This window comes from Vipera berus, assembly GCF_964194415.1.
Source record: "Vipera berus genome assembly, chromosome: 3".
Taxonomy (NCBI): Eukaryota; Metazoa; Chordata; class Lepidosauria; order Squamata; family Viperidae; genus Vipera; species Vipera berus.
In genome coordinates, this window is record NC_138204.1 from 24,059,596 (window position 1) to 24,077,672 (window position 18,077).

The window sequence follows — 18,077 nt, forward strand, 5'->3', positions numbered from 1 at the left end:
AAATCCAGTCTAAACATCTGGCTGACTATTCAGTCAACTACTGGTATAATAATGTTCAGTTGTGGCATGGATGTGGCTAGGATCAAACTGGTTCTCTATACACAGTGACATTTCAACATAACCCCCACTTTAACATTTTTGTGTCCTGATGTCTTAGGTACACCAGAAGTCATGGAGTTTGTGTTGTATGTCATGGTGCACATTTTGTCACTTTCTTGTTCCTCCTGCTGCTGCCTATACTCCTAGTTTAAAAGACTGAAGGTGGAAAATGCTAGCTTAAAATTAGGCCAGAGAAAGATGACCAATTCATGGTTTAAAATATAAAGTGAATATCCCAAAGGTGCATTTTCAAAAGGCAGCTAGACTTTCTTGGTTTTTCCTTGAAGACGTTTCATTCTAACCACTGCACCACCAGGGCTATGGAATTATTGTATTGAGTAGAAGACATAATACATAAATAATTTGAAAATCATAATACGTTTTAAAATTATTATTTATAGTGGTGGTGGTGGTGATGATGATGTTGTTGATGATGATAAGCTTTTTAAAATAATATTCTTTATCTATGAGTATCCTTTCATATACTGGAAGCAGTTGGGTTTTTTTTTTAACCCTACAGTATCTTGAATCTCTTTGATTCTCCAGGTAATAGCTGAAATTTCATCAAAATTTAGATACAAAATATATGAAAACATCTATTTGCTTTCAGATGGGGAAAGGCAGTTTTGTATAGTGTTTAAGATATTAGGCTAGAAACCAGAAAATTGAGTTCTAGTCCCACATTTGGCACAAAGCCAGCTGGGTGATCTTGGACCAGTCACTTTCTCTCAGCCCTAGGAAGGAGGCAATGGCAAACGACTTCTGGAAAAACCATGCCAAGAAACTTATCTACGCAGTGTCTGGGAGCTCTTTGATTCTACGGGTACTAACTGAAGGTTCGCCTGGTGCATCAGTTGTGGCCCTATCTAGACCGGGATGCCTTGCGCACAGTCACTCATGCACTCGTGACCTCCCGTTTGGACTACTGCAATGCTCTCTACATGGGGCTGCCCTTGAGGACTACTCGGAGGCTCCAGCTGGTGCAGAATGCAGCCACGCGAGTGGTGGTGGGAGTTTCCTGATACTCCCATGTAACACCTCTACTCCGTGAGCTGCATTGGCTTCCAGTTGTCCTCCGGGTAAGATTCAAGGTGCTGGTTATGACCTATAAAGCCCTAAATGGCATGGGTCCGGGTTACTTACGGGAACATCTGCTGCCGGCATCAACTTCTCTTCGTCCAGTGCGCTCCCACAGAGAGGGCCTCCTTAGGGTGCCGTCGGTGAAAGAGTGTCGACTGGCGGCCCCCAGGGGGAGGGCATTCTCTGTGGGCACGCCAGACCTGTGGAACCATTTACCGGTGGAGCTCCAGCCTGGTCTGATGGGTTTAGGGGTATTTTAACATTTTGTAATTTATTAAACTGGGCTATTGTATTTAATATTTTTTAATTTTTATATATTGTATTTTATTGTATTGCCCTGTACACCGCCCTGAGTCCTTCGGGAGAAGGGCGGTATAAAATTAAATTAAATAAATAAAATAAAATAAATAAATATTTTGGGAACAAAACATATGAAAACATATCACAAAACATTGGCTAACAGAAGAATTATCTATTTGTTCATTTTTATTGCAATTACATGATTAATTGACTTTTTTGTAACCATGTTTCCATCTAGATTACAAATGGTTGCTTGCCTCTCCATTGTGGCTTAACCCACTTTTTCACATGCTGCACTGTTTCTTCCAACTCCAGCAGAGTTACCATTTTTCTGCATTTTTTCAGTGGTTCTGAGTGCACACAGACTATATTTCATCACAGGATGTCAGTTAGTTATATTAGAGGAAACACTGGCTAGGAGACATAATTTTCCTGTCTGGATTAGATTCAGAAAAGAAGTGATATCAGTACTGATTATAGACTCGACAGCTTACAGGGGTAGGCAACCTCTTTTATGACTCATGGACTTCAACTCCCAGAATTCCTGAGTCAGCTATTGGAAGGAACCTTAGAAGTCTTCCATTCCAGCCCCCTGCCCAGGAAAGGAATCCTGATATATACCATCCTCTGCAAGTTCCTGCATAATAATCTCAGGAAATTTGACCTTATTTATCCTGCAAGTGCCTTTATGTAAACACTGATTCTGACTACTAGAATATCCACAGAAATCAGAGGTGCGTGATGTGAAATGGAGAGAAATTATCCCACCTAAAAGGCTAAAAGGCGTGAAGGAATACACACATTACCCTGGTTACATTTTTGAATACTGAAGCTTAATCTGATACTGTTCTCATGCTTTGCAAAAGAAATTTATTTATTCTAGAAGATATATTTTTCCTACAGGAATTTGAAATGAGAAATTTGCTTTCATGCCCTGGTGCACATAGGCTTTCTGGAAGCATCTGTCAGGCTGTCCAAAAGCAGATTGTTGGACTAGATTTTTTGCTTCGATTCAGCAGGAATGGTTGGTCTGATCGTGCCAGCTCTTGCACATTGGAAGCCAAATTGCTTTTCCTTTCAAGTACTATTGGAAGGATTAATATTTGTATGAAAGGTCTTGGTTAGCCCAAACATTTATCTCCCCTTTCCCTTTTTCTGTCTATCTAGTCATTAGAGACAATTTTTGGGATTTCTACTTTGCTGACAGCAGTTTAATTGTGTGTACTTTTTGGCACACTGGAAGGTCCTCTCTGCAGATACCGTGTGCTTTGGCAAAATGGGCAGTCTGGGCTGCAGGATAAGGCATCTATCAGGGATGCAAAATCTACCAATTCCTGGAAGACAGATGTGGGGTGGGGGTGGGGGTTGTTGCTCATTAGAGCTCTTTCTAACTGTGCCTGAGACACAGCTTCATTATAGGATGCTTTTCAAGTCAGCTTGCTTTACAGCAGTGACAGCCAGAACTGGGCCCCTCAGAGGCCAGGCCATTTCAATCAAATGAAAACTAAAGTATGCTTAGAAATTTAAATAGATGTTGCATGACAGGATTAGAAGCCTGGTAGCATCCACACGCACGCGCACACACACAACTGAACTTCTATTGGGCCTTCTCCTAATAGAGGAGATAAATCATAATATAAATACTGCTCCTCCTGGATGCTTATGAATTACCGGTATTTAAAACATCTAAAAGTTCTGCAAAATGTATAAAATACAAGATGATGTAGGTAGAATTAAGTTATAGTTCAGAGTTCAAAAGATTCTGACATTTTTTTAAAAAAAACATGTAGAGTAATTGTTTTGGTTTTAAAACAGAAAGAGTGAGCACATATATTCAGGCAAACCAGAATGTCAGACTACACTGAGAACAGTACATTGCTTAAGACAGAAATAATAATAATAATAAGTTCACAAGAAATATATATAGGTAGTCCTCAATTGAAGCCTTTGAACTATGGTGCTGGAAAAGACTCCTGCGGGTCCCTTGGACTGCAAGGCGATCAAACCGGTCAGTCCTAGAGGAGTTCAACCCTGACTGCTCTTTAGAAGGCCAGCTCCTGAAGTTGAAACTCAAATACTTTGGCCACCTAATGAGAAGGAAGGACTCACTGGAAAAGAGCCTAATGCTGGAAAAAGTTGAGGGCAAGAGTAGAAGGGGACGACAGAGAATGAGATGGCTGGATGGAGTCACTGAAGCAGTAGGTGTGAGCCTAAATGGACTCCAGAAGATGGTAGAGGACAGGAAGGCCTGGAGGAACGTTGTCCATGGAGTCGCGATGGGTTGGACACAACTTCGCAACTAACAACAACAACAATAATAGTCCTCAACTTACATCAGTTCATTTAGTGACCATTCAAAGTGATTTATGACTGTTTTACACAGTTACAACCTTTGAAGCAACCCCATGATCATGTGATTAAAATTCAGATGCTTAGCAATTGGTTCATACTTATTTTTTTATTTTTATTTTAATTCCATTTATATCCCGCCCTTCTCTGAAGACTCAGGGCGGCTTACAAGCTTAGCAGTATGACTTATGACAATTACTATGTCTCAAGGTCATGTGAACTTTTGCGACCTTCTAACAAAGTCAATGGGGGAGTCAGATTCACTTAACAACCGGGTTACTACTACTTCTACTCCTGCTGCTGATAATAATAACAACAACAACAAAGGTGGAAGGGACCTTGGAGGTCATCTAGTCCAACCCCTGCTCAGGCATGAAACTCTATACCAGGAGCCCCAACCCCTGGTTCATGGACCAGTACCGGGCCCCGGCATGCCAACAACAGATCCGCACAAACAAGCAAAGCCCCATCCATGGGATTCAGGGAGCACACAAAACCACACATCCTCCAGTCCACAGAAAAACCTCTGTCCATGGAACCAGTCCCTGGTGCCCAAAATGTTGAGGACCTCTGCCTTATACCATTTCAGACAAATGGTTGTCCAGTCCCTTCTTAAAAACTTCCAGTGTTGGAGCATTCACAGCTTCTGGGGGCAGGTTGTTCCACTGGTTAATTGTTCTAACTGTCAGGAAGTTTCTCCTTAGTTCTAGGTTGCTTCTCTCCTTGATTAGTTTCCATCTGTTGCTTCTTGTCCTGCCTTCAGGCGCTTTTGAGAATAGCTTGACTCCCTCTTCTTTGTGGCAGCCCCTGAGATTTTTGGAACACTGCTAACATGTCACCTCTAGTCCTTCTCTTCATTAAATTAGACATACTCAATTCCATAACTGTTCCTTATATGTTTTATCCTACAGTCCCCTAATCATCTTTGTTGTTCTTTCTGTATTTCCTTAACTTTTTTCTTTTTCTTTTTACATGTTGAAAGAAGCTTTTGTTGTTGTTGTTGTTGTTGTTGTTGTTATTTTTGACTTTTGTTGCAAGCCTTAGTTAATTTTGAGCTTTAGCTTTCCTCACTTCATCTTTGCAGACTTGGGCTATTTGCTAATAGTTATGTGCCCCTCTTTCCACTTTTTATACTTGTCCTTTTTGTCTTTCAATTTATCAGAGAGTTCTTTATGCAGCCATGCTGGTTTCTTTTGAGAGCTGTTATTTTTCTTCTTTGTTGGTATTGTGCTAGACTGGGCTTATCAACTGCAGGGATTTACTTAACAACTGTGGCAAGAAAAGTTGTAAAATTGGGCAAAACACAATTAACAAATGTCTCAGTTAACAACAGAAATTTTGGGCTCAATTGTGGTCATAAGTGAAGGACTACCTGTATTAATAAATCTAATTAATAATTCTAATAAATCTAGAAAGGATTATTTAAACTGTAATTTAAAAGTCACCCTACCAATGAGAGGAGTGACATGTACATTTAATAAATAAATAATTCTACATTAAAAATAAGCTTTATCAATGGGAATACCAACACTGATTCTGCAAGAAACCTTTTCAATATTTTGACAAAGATAAAATCTCGTAGAGATTATCACCATCAGGTTGGTTTGTAATAAGGCTACGAGATCTGATCATAGTTGAGATTGCTGATTTGGCTTGGCTCAAGAGGATGGGGTCCTCTCTCCTTTGCCTGATTGGGTTTCAGGTGTTACATCATGGAAAGGGTGGAGGTATGTTGTTTGTCATTTGAGATACATGTTTGTTAACTTGGGCTCTAGGACAAAACCTGGACTTTTGTTACTCTACCAGCCTCCTGCTCTGTAGCATCCTTTTTGCCCAAGTTCCTTAATTCTGTTGCCAAATTACTTTCCAAACCTATGGGAAACCTGATTTTTCTGGGTATAGGATCTTCAGTAGCTCATGACCACAACAGCTGTATGCATCTTCCAGGTCATCCAAGGCACAACACAAAATAGTGGTTATATGCCTGACCTGGTTTTATTCTCAGAGCAAGTATAATCTGTTACTGGAGGAGATTTCTGTTTCTCCCCTGTCATTGTCAGATCACTGTCTGGTGGTCTGCAGGTCTCTGGTACTGGCTTCCACTGTAGGGAGGCTGGGTTTATTAGATTGGTTCACACTAGGTAGCTGATGGATCCAATTGAGTCCTGAGTAAATTTGGGGCTGTTGCTTAGGATCTGCTGCATGGATCTGAACAGCCTGATGGTTGCTTGGAATCAGAGGGAAGCTGAGGTTCTGGATCAAATGGCATCTCCTCCTGCAGGGCTTCCCACCCCCCCACCCCCGGTTTACAAAAGATTTGAGGGGGATGAATTAGGTAAGGAGATGGTGGAGGAAGACAAGTGGTGAATCTTACCAAACATGGATTGGAGCTTCTATTAGGGCTTAACTCTTGGCAGCAAAGCCAGCCACAGATTCTTACCACATCCATGGATAACCTTCCAGAGGCCTTGATTCAAATGGCCTGAGTCCTCCTGAAAGGAGTGGCTTGGAGGTTTCCTACAAGGTCACTTAAGGAATTTGAAGGACATCTAGATAAAGAATCCTAAGATTCACTAAAAGGTGGACTCTAGCCTTAGAGAAGGCTAACAGTTAACTGTGATTTGTTGATTAAACTAGAGTCAGTTCATTAATCAGCTTTAATATGAGGACCCAGATTGTTGGGGGCAATAAGCTGACTTTGTAATAGTGCTGCTTGGGGGGGGGGAAAGCCCTAATAAGCAGGCATATACATAGAATGAAGGCTATTGCTAAGCACATTGATTTGTGCTTCTTAGATTGTAAGCCGCCCTGAATCTTCGGAGAAGGGCGGGATATAAATGGGATTAAAAATAATAATAATAATCATAGATTGAAACTACAGCATCCACCTTCTTCAAAATTATTGACATGTTTCAAAACATGTTAAGCTAAAACATTGTTTATAAACTATATTGGCTTGATTCACAGAACATACTAAAACACAGGGAAATGTTTTGGGTAAACCAATAATATGGGATATTGATTTGAATAAGAGATTATATAAAAACAATTCAATTCCTCCAGTTGTGAGACTATTTCATCTCAATATTATCAATCTGGAGTCAAGTGCAAATAGTAGTGGTGCCATGAACTAAGAATTCGGAACATAGATCCCTCATTTTAAAATGGCTTATCTGAGTATTTCTACTTTATCTTTCTAAAAAATGAGTTTTGTCCCTGTTTTCCTGACCAATTTCTACCTTCCATAGAGTTAGGATTTTCTTCCAAGTAGACAAGTATAGGATTGTACTGTTAGTGTATTAATTGGATAGCCTTTGCAGCTTTCCCAACCTCATAACTTTTAAGAAGCAGTGATACGTGGTAGAAACAAAGCTATGTGTACACAGGGAAAGAGTCATAAATTGCCCAGTTGAGCACTTTTTAGTCTTTAAAACTTTTCCCAAGGCAAGAGTTCAGATGCAGATTTTACGTCAGATTGCCATCAAAGACTTCTTGGAATTGGCTTTGTTAAATCTGTCTGCCACATGTGTCTGTGTGCAGGTTGTTTGTAAGGGTCACTTTTTGAGTTAACCGCTGCTGAAGCAACTAACATTTCTCAGCTGTTCTTGGCACAGCCTTCAAGGTAAGTAGTCTGGGGCATGTCCTTTTATTAGATGCTTTGGGGAATATCAAGAAATATATATATTTTTCCTAGGGTTAAAAAAGAACGAGAAGCTGGTATTATTCCCCCATGTATAATAAGAATTAGCCTCTGTATTTTCTTAACACACTTTTTACATTTTTCTTGTTTTACATTTTTGCCTACCCTGATTTCAGTTTATGTAGCAGATTTGCTTAGTGAATTTATTACCTGTGAAATTAGAGGAAAAACTGATTTGGAAGTATTCTATTAGTATCACTTTAGGAGGCACATGTCAGTATGTCATATCATTCTTGGATAGACAAGGGGGGGCATATTCCTTCAAAAGCAGCACTAATAAAACATCTCCAGACATTTCACAGCTAATTTCAGTCATTTGATTAATTCAGATTAGCCAAACCGTTGTACTTTATTCTCCTTAAGTGTATTTAATGTATTTCAGATTTCATTCTTTTGTCTTGTTTTCAGTAAAATGAAAAATTAAACATTGTCTGTGATTATTCTAGATACATAAAACAGAGGAAGCAAGAAGGTGTCTCCAAACTGATTGCATTAACCGAATCAAACATTTGGTTCAAGAGAAAAAGTGTGCAAATCCTAAAATGACTCCTTTGTGCATGCAGTTCTATTTTAGTAGCTTAATCTTCTGGATGATACAGAAATCAAGCTTCTTCATGCTGACCAATACTACTGACCTCCTTTACCCCTCCAGCAGCCCTGACACCAGAAACATTTCTATCCATGGAGTATCAAAGATTCGCAGGAAGCGTTACATTTTTTCCAGGGAAATGAGTACCCTTTTGGGCTACCACAACCAAGTGCGGGCACAGGTTTTTCCTCCAGCTGCCAACATGGAATATATGGTAAGTTTATTTTTTATACTTGCTACTTGGGGTTGGAAACAGCACATTGATACTGTGAAAACATACACTGTAAATTGATTGTCTGGTGGACAGCTCCTTTGAGGTGTAGTTCAAAAGTTCTGCCAATTCCCCAAAGCTTTATTTTTAAAGTTGAACAAAGTATTTTAGTATTTTGTCAGAATTCCTCATATATCTTGGTACGGTAAAAAAAGTATTATTTCTCAACTTTTATTTGTCAATCTATATTGTAATAAAAGTATAACAGCCCTAAGAATCTTCCTTCCCACAGTGAATCAGCAGTTCCTTATGTTTCTATGTACCTAAATATCTCTATGGTTTCTGGCTGTGACAATTTGGTCTTTGAAGAAAGAAAAAAGTGGTGTAATTAGTTCATGCAATATATAAAAGCTTTGATTTGATTTAGAGAATTGCATGAAACCAAGTTTGTCAATTAGGCTGCATTAACAGAGAAATAGAATCAAGATCACATGAAGTGTTAATACCAGTTTATAATACCTTGGTAAGACCACACTTGTAATACTGCATCCAGTTTTGGTTGCCATGATGTAAAAAAGATATTGAGACTCTAGAAACAGTGTAGTGAAGAGCAACAAAGATGATTAGGGGACTGGAGGATAAAACATATAAAGAACAGTTGCTGGAATTGGATATGTCTAGTTTAGTTAATTAAACTAAGTTTAATTAAATTAAACTAATTTAATTAATTAAAAGAAGGACTAGAAATGACATGACAGAGTATTCCAAAATTTCAGGGGTTACTACAAAAAAGAGGGAGTCAAGCTATTCTTCAAAACACCTGAAGGCAGGACAGGGAGCAATGGATGGAAACTAGTCAAGGAGAGAAGCAACCTAGAACTAAGGAGAAACTTCCTGACAGTTAGAACAATTAATCAGTGGAACAACTTACCTCCAGAAGTTGTGAATGCTGCAACACTAACATTTTTAAGAAGAGATTGGACAACCATTTGTCTGAAATGATACCGGGTTTCCTGCTTGAGCAGAGTTGGACTAGAAGACCACCAAAGTCCCTTCCAACTCTGTCATTCTGTTCTGTTCTATTCTGTTCTAAATATAAGTAGTCCATCAATGTATTTAAGGTGGGTTTTTTTTTAAAAAAAGACGTGTTTTGTAACTGTATTGGCTAGATAAGGAAAAAAGGCAAAGAAATTTGCATTTTCACTAGTTAAGTAGCAATGGAAATTTCTGAAGATACATGAGTGTATCTCATTTTTTCAGCAATCATTTGGGAGTTATTTTTTTTATTTATTTATTTTAATTCCATTTATATCCCGCCCTTCTTCGAAGACTCAGGGCGGCTTTCAAGCTTAGCAGTTATGTCTTTGAAAAATCCTTATCTTAAATAGAGGAACCTTATAAGTATTTATGAAACTTTTAAGTAATATGGCAAAGCATTAATTATTCAGATTAAGGTCTTAAAATCAAATCTGAAATTATATGTCATACTTTTTGTTTGAGTATGCTTTGATATCTTCCCCTGGATCCACAGATTATATATTTATGAGGCTGGAAGCAGTGATGAGGAATAGCTGTGAAATGATCTGGAGGTAGAATAACAGATGTTACAAAAGGCACACATTAATTTAAAAGAATATGCATGGTGCTCAGGTAATATTTGGGACAATTATTGCATATTGTGGTCACCTCTAATATGGTAGCGTAGCCTTGTGCTAAGGAAGAAAAAGCAGTAAAGGTCTTTTTTTCTCAAATATTAAGGTCTCCTTGCAGATCTCTAGGCATACTCAATTTCTAGCTAGATGACTTAAAATCCATTAAAATTCTCTATAATTTTCTGCTTTCAGCCTGAAATGAAGCAATTCACGTTAAATTATATTACTCACTATAGCTGATGTTCCTCCAGCCAGACATAGACAACCAGCAACTTTCAGCTTAGTACTGTATTCAAAATATCTCTGTAAGCACGTAATCCACATCCAAATATCTTGTCATCCAAGGAGGAAGGAAGGAAGGAAGGAAGGAAGGAAGGAAGGAAGGAAGGAAGGAAGGAAGGAAGGAAGTTAGTTCTGGGTCAGCCAACTGCAAATATTTGCCCTTGCCAAGTTATACACAAAGAAATGTAGATTCCAAAAGAGAAGAAAAAAAAATCTTACTCATACTAACATTGTCTTCCAGGGGATATTTATTTTATCTTACCCATATTTTCTGTGGCATGCATTAAGTCTAAGACATGGGGAGGCATCATCTACATTGTAGCCAACTGCCTGTTATATGTTGCTTTTTTATTATTCTTGTTTTTCTCACTTCTTATGGAAGGTATGGGATGAGAGGCTAGCCAGATCAGCAGAAGCATGGGCAAAACGGTGCCTATGGGAACATGGACCTCCACAATTGATGACACTGATTGGGCAAAACCTTGCCATACACTCTGGCAGGTAAGGTGTGTCTTTCAGCAATGCTTGGATGTTTTGTGATGTTAAATAGAGTCAAACTTTTTGCAGAATTCTAGAGAAATTGCTTCATTAAAAAAAAGAATCAGATTAACAAGGTAGTCCACCTCTAGTCAGTCTTATATAACCTTAGCAAATAAATCAATTATGTTCTTCTGATTATGCATTTCTTTATGATCTCAAGGGTCCCCAACCTCTGGGCCGCGGCCCGCTATTGGGCCACAGCCTCTTTGCCAGTGGACTGCAGAAATGGCTGGCCAGTGCATGCATGCGCGTGGGCACACACTCCCCTCCCATTCGTGCTAGCGCCCATGCACAAATGGGGCTGCTAGCACGGGGCGGGTGTGCATGGCCCATTTGTGCATGCATGAATAGAAGTGCTAGTGCTGCACTGGCATGCCTGGCGCTGTTTGCATGCACACTTGCACGCACACCAATTTGCAAGCTGCTCGCCCGGAAAGGTTGAAGACCTCTAGTATAGGTGATGTGGCTGCACAGAGCCCACAGTACAGTCTTTAAGTCTTTTTAGTGGGAAGCATGGCTACAACTGTTCCTTTTCCTTTTTATAGCCTCATAAATAGCAGCTTAGGAATTCTTCAATGTTTATGTTAAGCAAAGGACTTTTTTAAATTGCCCCATTTCCTTTGTCATAAGATAGTAGATGTGGCATATTTCCTTTCCTAATTTTTTGGAGGAGTGAGGGTGGGAGGGGGAGAGATATTTATTTTTTAAAAAGGAAAACTTACAAATAAAACAAGAAATTGTAAATTATAAATGCCTACAACACTGTAGAAGTGAATCTTAATAATAAACTGATTTTCTATTTTAAATACTTTATATAAATTCTTTAATTTCTGCTTTGTACTTCTGTCAATTTCTTTCCTTTTTCTTCATCATTTCTCCTTGTCTGTTCCTGGCTGGACTTCTGGACTCTTCTAGTCTTATTCCAAATCTTTGTTCCAGCTGAGAGAAACTGTTTGAAGACTCATGTCATTCTGAGGGAAAGATTTAAACTCCTGTCTTCCCACTTTTCTTAGTTGCAGCCTCTTTTCCTATTGCCTCTTTTCATCTACCCTTTAATCTGCCTCTTTCACTCCTGGGCTTTGTTTATTCAGCCTCTTCTTTGAAAGGCCTCTGGCTGCACAGCTGCCCAGAAGCTATTTTGTCTGCCCCACCCCCACACTCCCAACTCCTGTCCATCATTGCTGTTTGACTGGCAGCAGAGTTGTCCTGACAATGGAGGTGGACAAAGGAGGGAGGCAGAGGAAGGTACCCAGAGGTTTTTAATCCTTCCATCTATCTGAAGGTACCCAGAGGTTTTTTTAATCCTTCCATCTATCAATTTGTTTGTCTAGTTGTATTGGGATTGCAGATATTAGTAGTGGCTTCTAGAGATACCCATTTTTGATCTCTTGAGGGAGAAAAGATGTAGGTGTGCCACCATATGCTTCCAGAAAGAGGTGGGAAGATTTGGGGAACTGCCATTTTCCCTTGTCAAATGATTTGGATATTAAATTCCTTTGCTTCTCTTATGAAAAGAAATGAATAGTTCATATGCTGTGTATGTTCCTCTGTAGGTACCTTTCAGTGATGGACCTAGTAAAATCTTGGTATTATGAGAAGCAACACTACACATTTCCTTATCCCCATGAATGCAAGCCTAGATGTCCTTCCAAATGTAATGGTTCTGTTTGCAGCCACTATACTCAGGTAAATATTTATTTTCTGTCTACAGTCATTATAGCTAGGTAAATATTTATTGATTTTTCTTACGTTTAAATTGTCTATGTCATTTTTCAAAACCAAGTTTTCCAAGAGCAGATTTAACATATTGACATCAGATTGAAATCACAACTGACCATTAACTAGACATTACAGAACAATATTGTGTCTGAGGAGTAAAAAAGAAATGACACTTAGATCAGTTTATACAGATCACTTCATTCACCTTATATGTGTGTGCATATATTAACACTTGTAACCATAAAAGCAAAGTTGAATGGATGGAGGATTTTCTAATATTAAGTAAAATACATTTGGTTCAGATTGACCAAATGCTTTTGGGTATTCCACATTACAGAAACATAGTTTGTAATCTGAATAAACTATTCTCACACAGATTTTATTTCCAAAGATGGATTGACCATCCATTTCTTCTTCCATTGATTCATTGATTCACAAGTTGCTCTCTTTTTTACATAAATGAAGCAGATCCATGGATGCAATATTTTTCCAGTTTTTTTTCTTTTGGAAATGATTTTTTTCCTGTTGAAATGATTCAGTCTCAAAGTGTTCCCTTTATCCATTAAAGAGATCACAAAAATCTGGAACATAGGACATACATTTTAATCATATGATTATATACCTTCAACTTTGAGAGAAAAATGTGTGAACAACAGGTTGACATCAAAGGGGATGGATAATTATCACAGTCCAGCCAGGAAGAATTATCCAGATGTTTATAAACACAAGTTCAGGTATTTCTGTTTACATCTACACTGAAATGGTCATTTAGCCAACCTTAAGAAAAAATGGATGCCATTTTTGATGGATGGATCTTTATCCAGGACCCTTAATCAGCTGTGTATGAGGGTCTATCCATAACAACATTATATTTAGGACATTATCACTATTCATTTTATGCTCCTGTTCAAGAACATAGTCAATTTGATGAACTTATTTCACAGACAATTCATTTCTTCTTATGTCTGGTAGCACAGATTATTCAATCAATCATCTAGCAATCCTGTTTTTACTCTCTTCATTTCTAGACATGATTTTTCTTTCTGTGTGAACACCTGAGACTTCCTCTATTTAAACCTTTCCCCCACTCTTGTGTACTTGCAAGATGAGGAAAGCAAAGTACCTAAAACCCACAGAATGGCCTGAAATCATGTATACAAGCTTCCACCTAGGAATATCTGATTCTGAGATATCTTTCACAATATTAAGTGTCTTCAGACTCAAGCTACTTTGTTGTCCAAAGTGGATCAGCAAATAGTTCCTCTCCATCTTAAAGCAGAAAATACCCCCACATTAATTAATGTTTTGAACCTCCTTTTTCATGATTGTTAGGGTCTATGAAGGAAAAGCTTTTATTGTGTAATCTCCCTGTATTATTTGTGGAATTTTATGCAATAGAGATTTCATTTTCCACTTGTAGTTTTCTACCATGGCTTTCCACTTTTCTTTGGTAAGCGATGGTAATTGAAATTTTCATCCATTGCTTTCAGTTTTTCTTGCAAAAAAAGATAAGAAACATGGAAGGTGCCAAATGTCACTTGCTTGATAGCTCCTGGTAATCCTTCACTGGTAATATTCACAGGGCTTTTTTTCTCATTGAACGCTCAGAAGGAGTTCCGGCACCTTTTTTGGATGGAACCTTGTAGGGTAGGCAAGGCGGGTTGTATAACATGTGTGAGTTCCGGCACCTTTTTCTTTTACAAAAAAAGCACTGGATATTCATAAAATTTCCTCCCTCTCCTCATCAGTCATTCCTTCCTAATGGCTAAAGTTGCCCTCCGGAGCCCAATTTTGTATTCTTTTTCCCCCCTGAACTGAATTGTTTAAAAATGGATAAGGCTAAAATTGGTAGTCTATTATGTCCATTCACATAAGGTAAAGTGCAGAATAAAGCTCTTCAAGATACAGACAGACATTATTATTCACCAACATGTGAGGAGCAAGCTGTTAATGATGTAGGAAAGTGGCAATTAACATTATTGGCAGTCTTGGAGTCGTATTTCCTGTCTGGGGAATCAGAGTTCATACAGATTTAAACGAAAATTTGTCAACTGTCTTGCAATGTTTGCCTCCAATGTTTAGGGGGGAAAGTTGTTTCTACTATATTCTGATGCTAAAGTCCTACGGAGATAAAATTCCATCCAGGGGCAGGAATATATATGTTACTATTCCCCCCCCCATTCACTCCTGCTCCCCCATCTTTTAATTGGGCCACAGTATTGGCTTTTTGCAGTATTTTATTTATTTCCTGTAGCTCTGTACCATCTTTATTTTTATGATTGTAGGCTGCTTAGGGTTATTCTGATGTAAAGTGAGCAGTCAATAAACTTTAAAACAAACAAACAAATAAGGTATCAGCAACACTTGACTCATATATGTTTTGAACAGTTCCTTTCTTGCTGTCTCTGCTTGTCCAAGAAAAGAATGGTGTGTTGAAATGCTGTTAAATATCCACCAGATGGTAATCTCACGTTTCCATAATTTTAAGCATGGGAAGCAAGCATACTTCCTTCCCTTCTCCTGATTATCAGTGCTTTCTTTACTGAAACCTTTATTAGATCTATCAAAGTTTGGTTAAAAAGATCAGTCTTCACCAGTCTTTTCTGACTCCCATCATCAACTGTCAACATGGCCATTGGTTCTAAATTTTGGAAGTTGCTGTGCAACACATCTGGAGAACATTCACTAAGGGAAGGCTGGCCTAGACAATAATCTTTAGTGGATACCATAAAAGGAACATAGGAAAAGTCCAGCTCAGACAGATCAAAGTTCTGTAATGTAGAATCCTGTTTCCTAGGTCCTGAACAGGTAGCCAAATGCTTCTTGAAATGCACTAACAGACCATGGATATATAGGAAATGCTATATATCAGTTACAACTAAATAGCCATTTCCTTACTGCTTCCCCGTCCCAAAGTAACTGATGGATATTAATAGTATCATTCAGAGAATGTAAAAATTCCATTTATGGCTAATAACCATTGTTGAGTAAATCTTTCACGTTATGTAAAAGACAAGCATCCCAGAGTTTTTGGTGAATTCAAAAGTACGTGTCTTGTGTTTTTAGATCTACCTCTCTCTTACAAAAGTTTGATGATGTCTTCCTAACAGATGGTGTGGGCTTCCAGCAACAGAATTGGCTGTGCTCTCCACACTTGTACCAATATAAATGTGTGGGGCAACACATGGCGGCAAGCGGTCTACTTAGTGTGCAATTATGCCATCAAGTAAGTAAACTATCTGAGTGTCCTACAAATATGTTGGATGGTGACCTTCCATAATTATTGGGAATTACAGATATTGTTTTCAACAATTCAGTTTAAGTTGAGAAAAGCTAACTTTAAAAAGGACTCATTCTTGACAGAGAGCAAGACTAGGATTAGCATAAGGGTTAATATTAGGCTATAGGGGAGAGAAGAATGTGGAACACAGAGTATCATGGAACTATTCTTGATGAATTCCATAGTGTTTCCCCTCAAGATATTCTTGAGGGGAAAAATGGTAAGGGAAAGGGCATAAACAGAAAGACTATAACACACACATGCAGATTTCTCTGGATCTGGATTTCTGTGTAAAATGTGAGTGTATGAGGGAAGAAACCAATTTGCAATGAATTATTTAGGACTGAAAATGTGCAGAGGGAAAAGGGTAAAGCTCTTGTTCATCCTTGTAATATCATATACTTCCAAATAACCTTCATATTTAAAGATAGAGTTTGTGGGAATTCTTATACTTTAAGGAGCAATCCATATACTGTAATTTCTTAATCAGACTATGGCCTTCCAATACTGTTTATAAAACTCTGCACGTTACTGTACTACAGAAAATAAACTCAGCAAATAATACTCAAAGTAGCCCATAATTTGCCTATTGTTTCTGGCTCATTGCATCTCTGATTGATGTACTAGTCTGGATCTGCTGCTGTTAATCTTGCCTGAATGTCAGTGATGTTTGCCATGTTGGCCCTGAGTGAGATTATTCAGGCCCTGTTCCCACTTGTATCCAGTCTGTCGTGCAGCCTAAGCCAAAGTGGCCATGAAAGTCCCAGGAGGATGCCAGGATTAATGACTGGAAGGAAAGAAGCGTGGTCATTGCAGGCTAAAGTGACCCATCAGAGCTGGGCATATCCCAACCAATGATCATACTGTATTGGCAATTGCATTATTGGTGAGGCATGCCAGACTGCATCCATGGCAAAAATGTGTTGAGAGAAAAGGAAAACAATTAAAACTGGAACACTTCAGGATGACTTAAACTGCCTGAACTATGTGACAAGAATGAGACAAAGGCAATATGAGGGCATGGCAGAATATAGCATATGCTGCAGTGAGGGGGGAAGTTAAAATATTCCTACTACAAGAGTGGGGGAAAGTGTTCAGTTATTCCTAATGCAGAGAGACAGCAGCATCTTTAATCCTTTTTGTTTACTTCTGGCTTGAGTTGCTACTGTGCCAGTCTATATCAATGGTAATCAGTTGATCCTGTTCAACAATGAAGTGTAGGTATCATGGAGAAGAGTTTCTCTCATAATAAATAATTCCCATACAAATGGCAGGGATGAAATAAACCTACCTTCCTTCCTTCCTTCCTTCCTTCCTTCCTTCCTTCCTTCCTTCCATTTCTCTATTTCTATCTATACCACCCATCTTACCTAGGTCATTCTGAATAATGTACTAGTTTGTAAGGGTCTCCTAAGAGTCAGTTTGGTGTTGTGGTTAAGGCACCAGGCTAAAAAACAGGAGACTGAGTTCTAGTCTTACTTTAGGCATGAAGCCAACTAGGTGACCTTCAGCCAGTTGTGCTCTCTCAGTCCTGTGAAGAAAGCAATGGCACACTGCTGTCTTCTTGCCAAGAAAACTGTAGGGCAGTGTTGAGCATCAGCGTTTACTGACTGTGGTCTAGACAACAGTTTTCCTGACATTTTCCAGCAACTACATCTTGCGTCTTTGGAGGCAATGTGATCCATTTGCTCTCAAAATGCCAGCCGTGGTTTCCAATGAAATGTCAGGAAATTTGTTGTCTAGACCATGATCACTAAACCCTGGAGCTCAACACTGCCCAACAGATAACAGCCTGAAAGCCTACACCAGTATAAAACTTCAGGGACTTGTCCAGGCAGTTGCTAGGAATCAGCACTGACGTGAAGGCATAAAAAAGGGGAAAAAAGAGGATAATAATATGCACCAGTGTAGTGTCCAGGACAAGAATAATGCTCATGCACTTTGCTTTTCTTTGTTTACAGGGGCAATTGGATAGGAGAAGCACCTTACAAAATGGGGAAACCTTGTTCAGCCTGCCCACCTAGTTATGGAGGCACCTGCAGCAACAACATGTGTTATTTGGGATTTAAATCCAACAGAATTGGTTGGTTCTGAACATAGCATGTGTACTCTGAGCTCCCCACTATGTTGAAATTATGGAAGGAACACTCACTGATGGAGATGATAGAAGATTGGGCCAAGTGTAAAACAGCTGTCTAATTTTTACTTGTAAATACTTTACTTATAAATACGCCTTCATTTGTATAAATTCTACATTTCTTTCTCTAGCCATCCAC

General features: G+C 38.8%; 1 protein-coding gene across 1 annotated transcript; it reads left to right on the plus strand.

Moving 5' to 3' along the window:
* Positions 1-8,070: 8,070 nt before the first annotated feature.
* Positions 8,071-17,895, plus strand: R3HDML (R3H domain containing like; the record flags this gene model as incomplete). Its single annotated transcript, XM_081322177.1, has 5 exons — positions 8,071-8,331; positions 10,645-10,763; positions 12,356-12,488; positions 15,632-15,747; positions 17,763-17,895. 5 exons carry the CDS (start codon positions 8,071-8,073, stop codon positions 17,893-17,895), a joined length of 762 nt encoding a protein of 253 aa, XP_081178303.1.
* Positions 17,896-18,077: the final 182 nt, after the last annotated feature.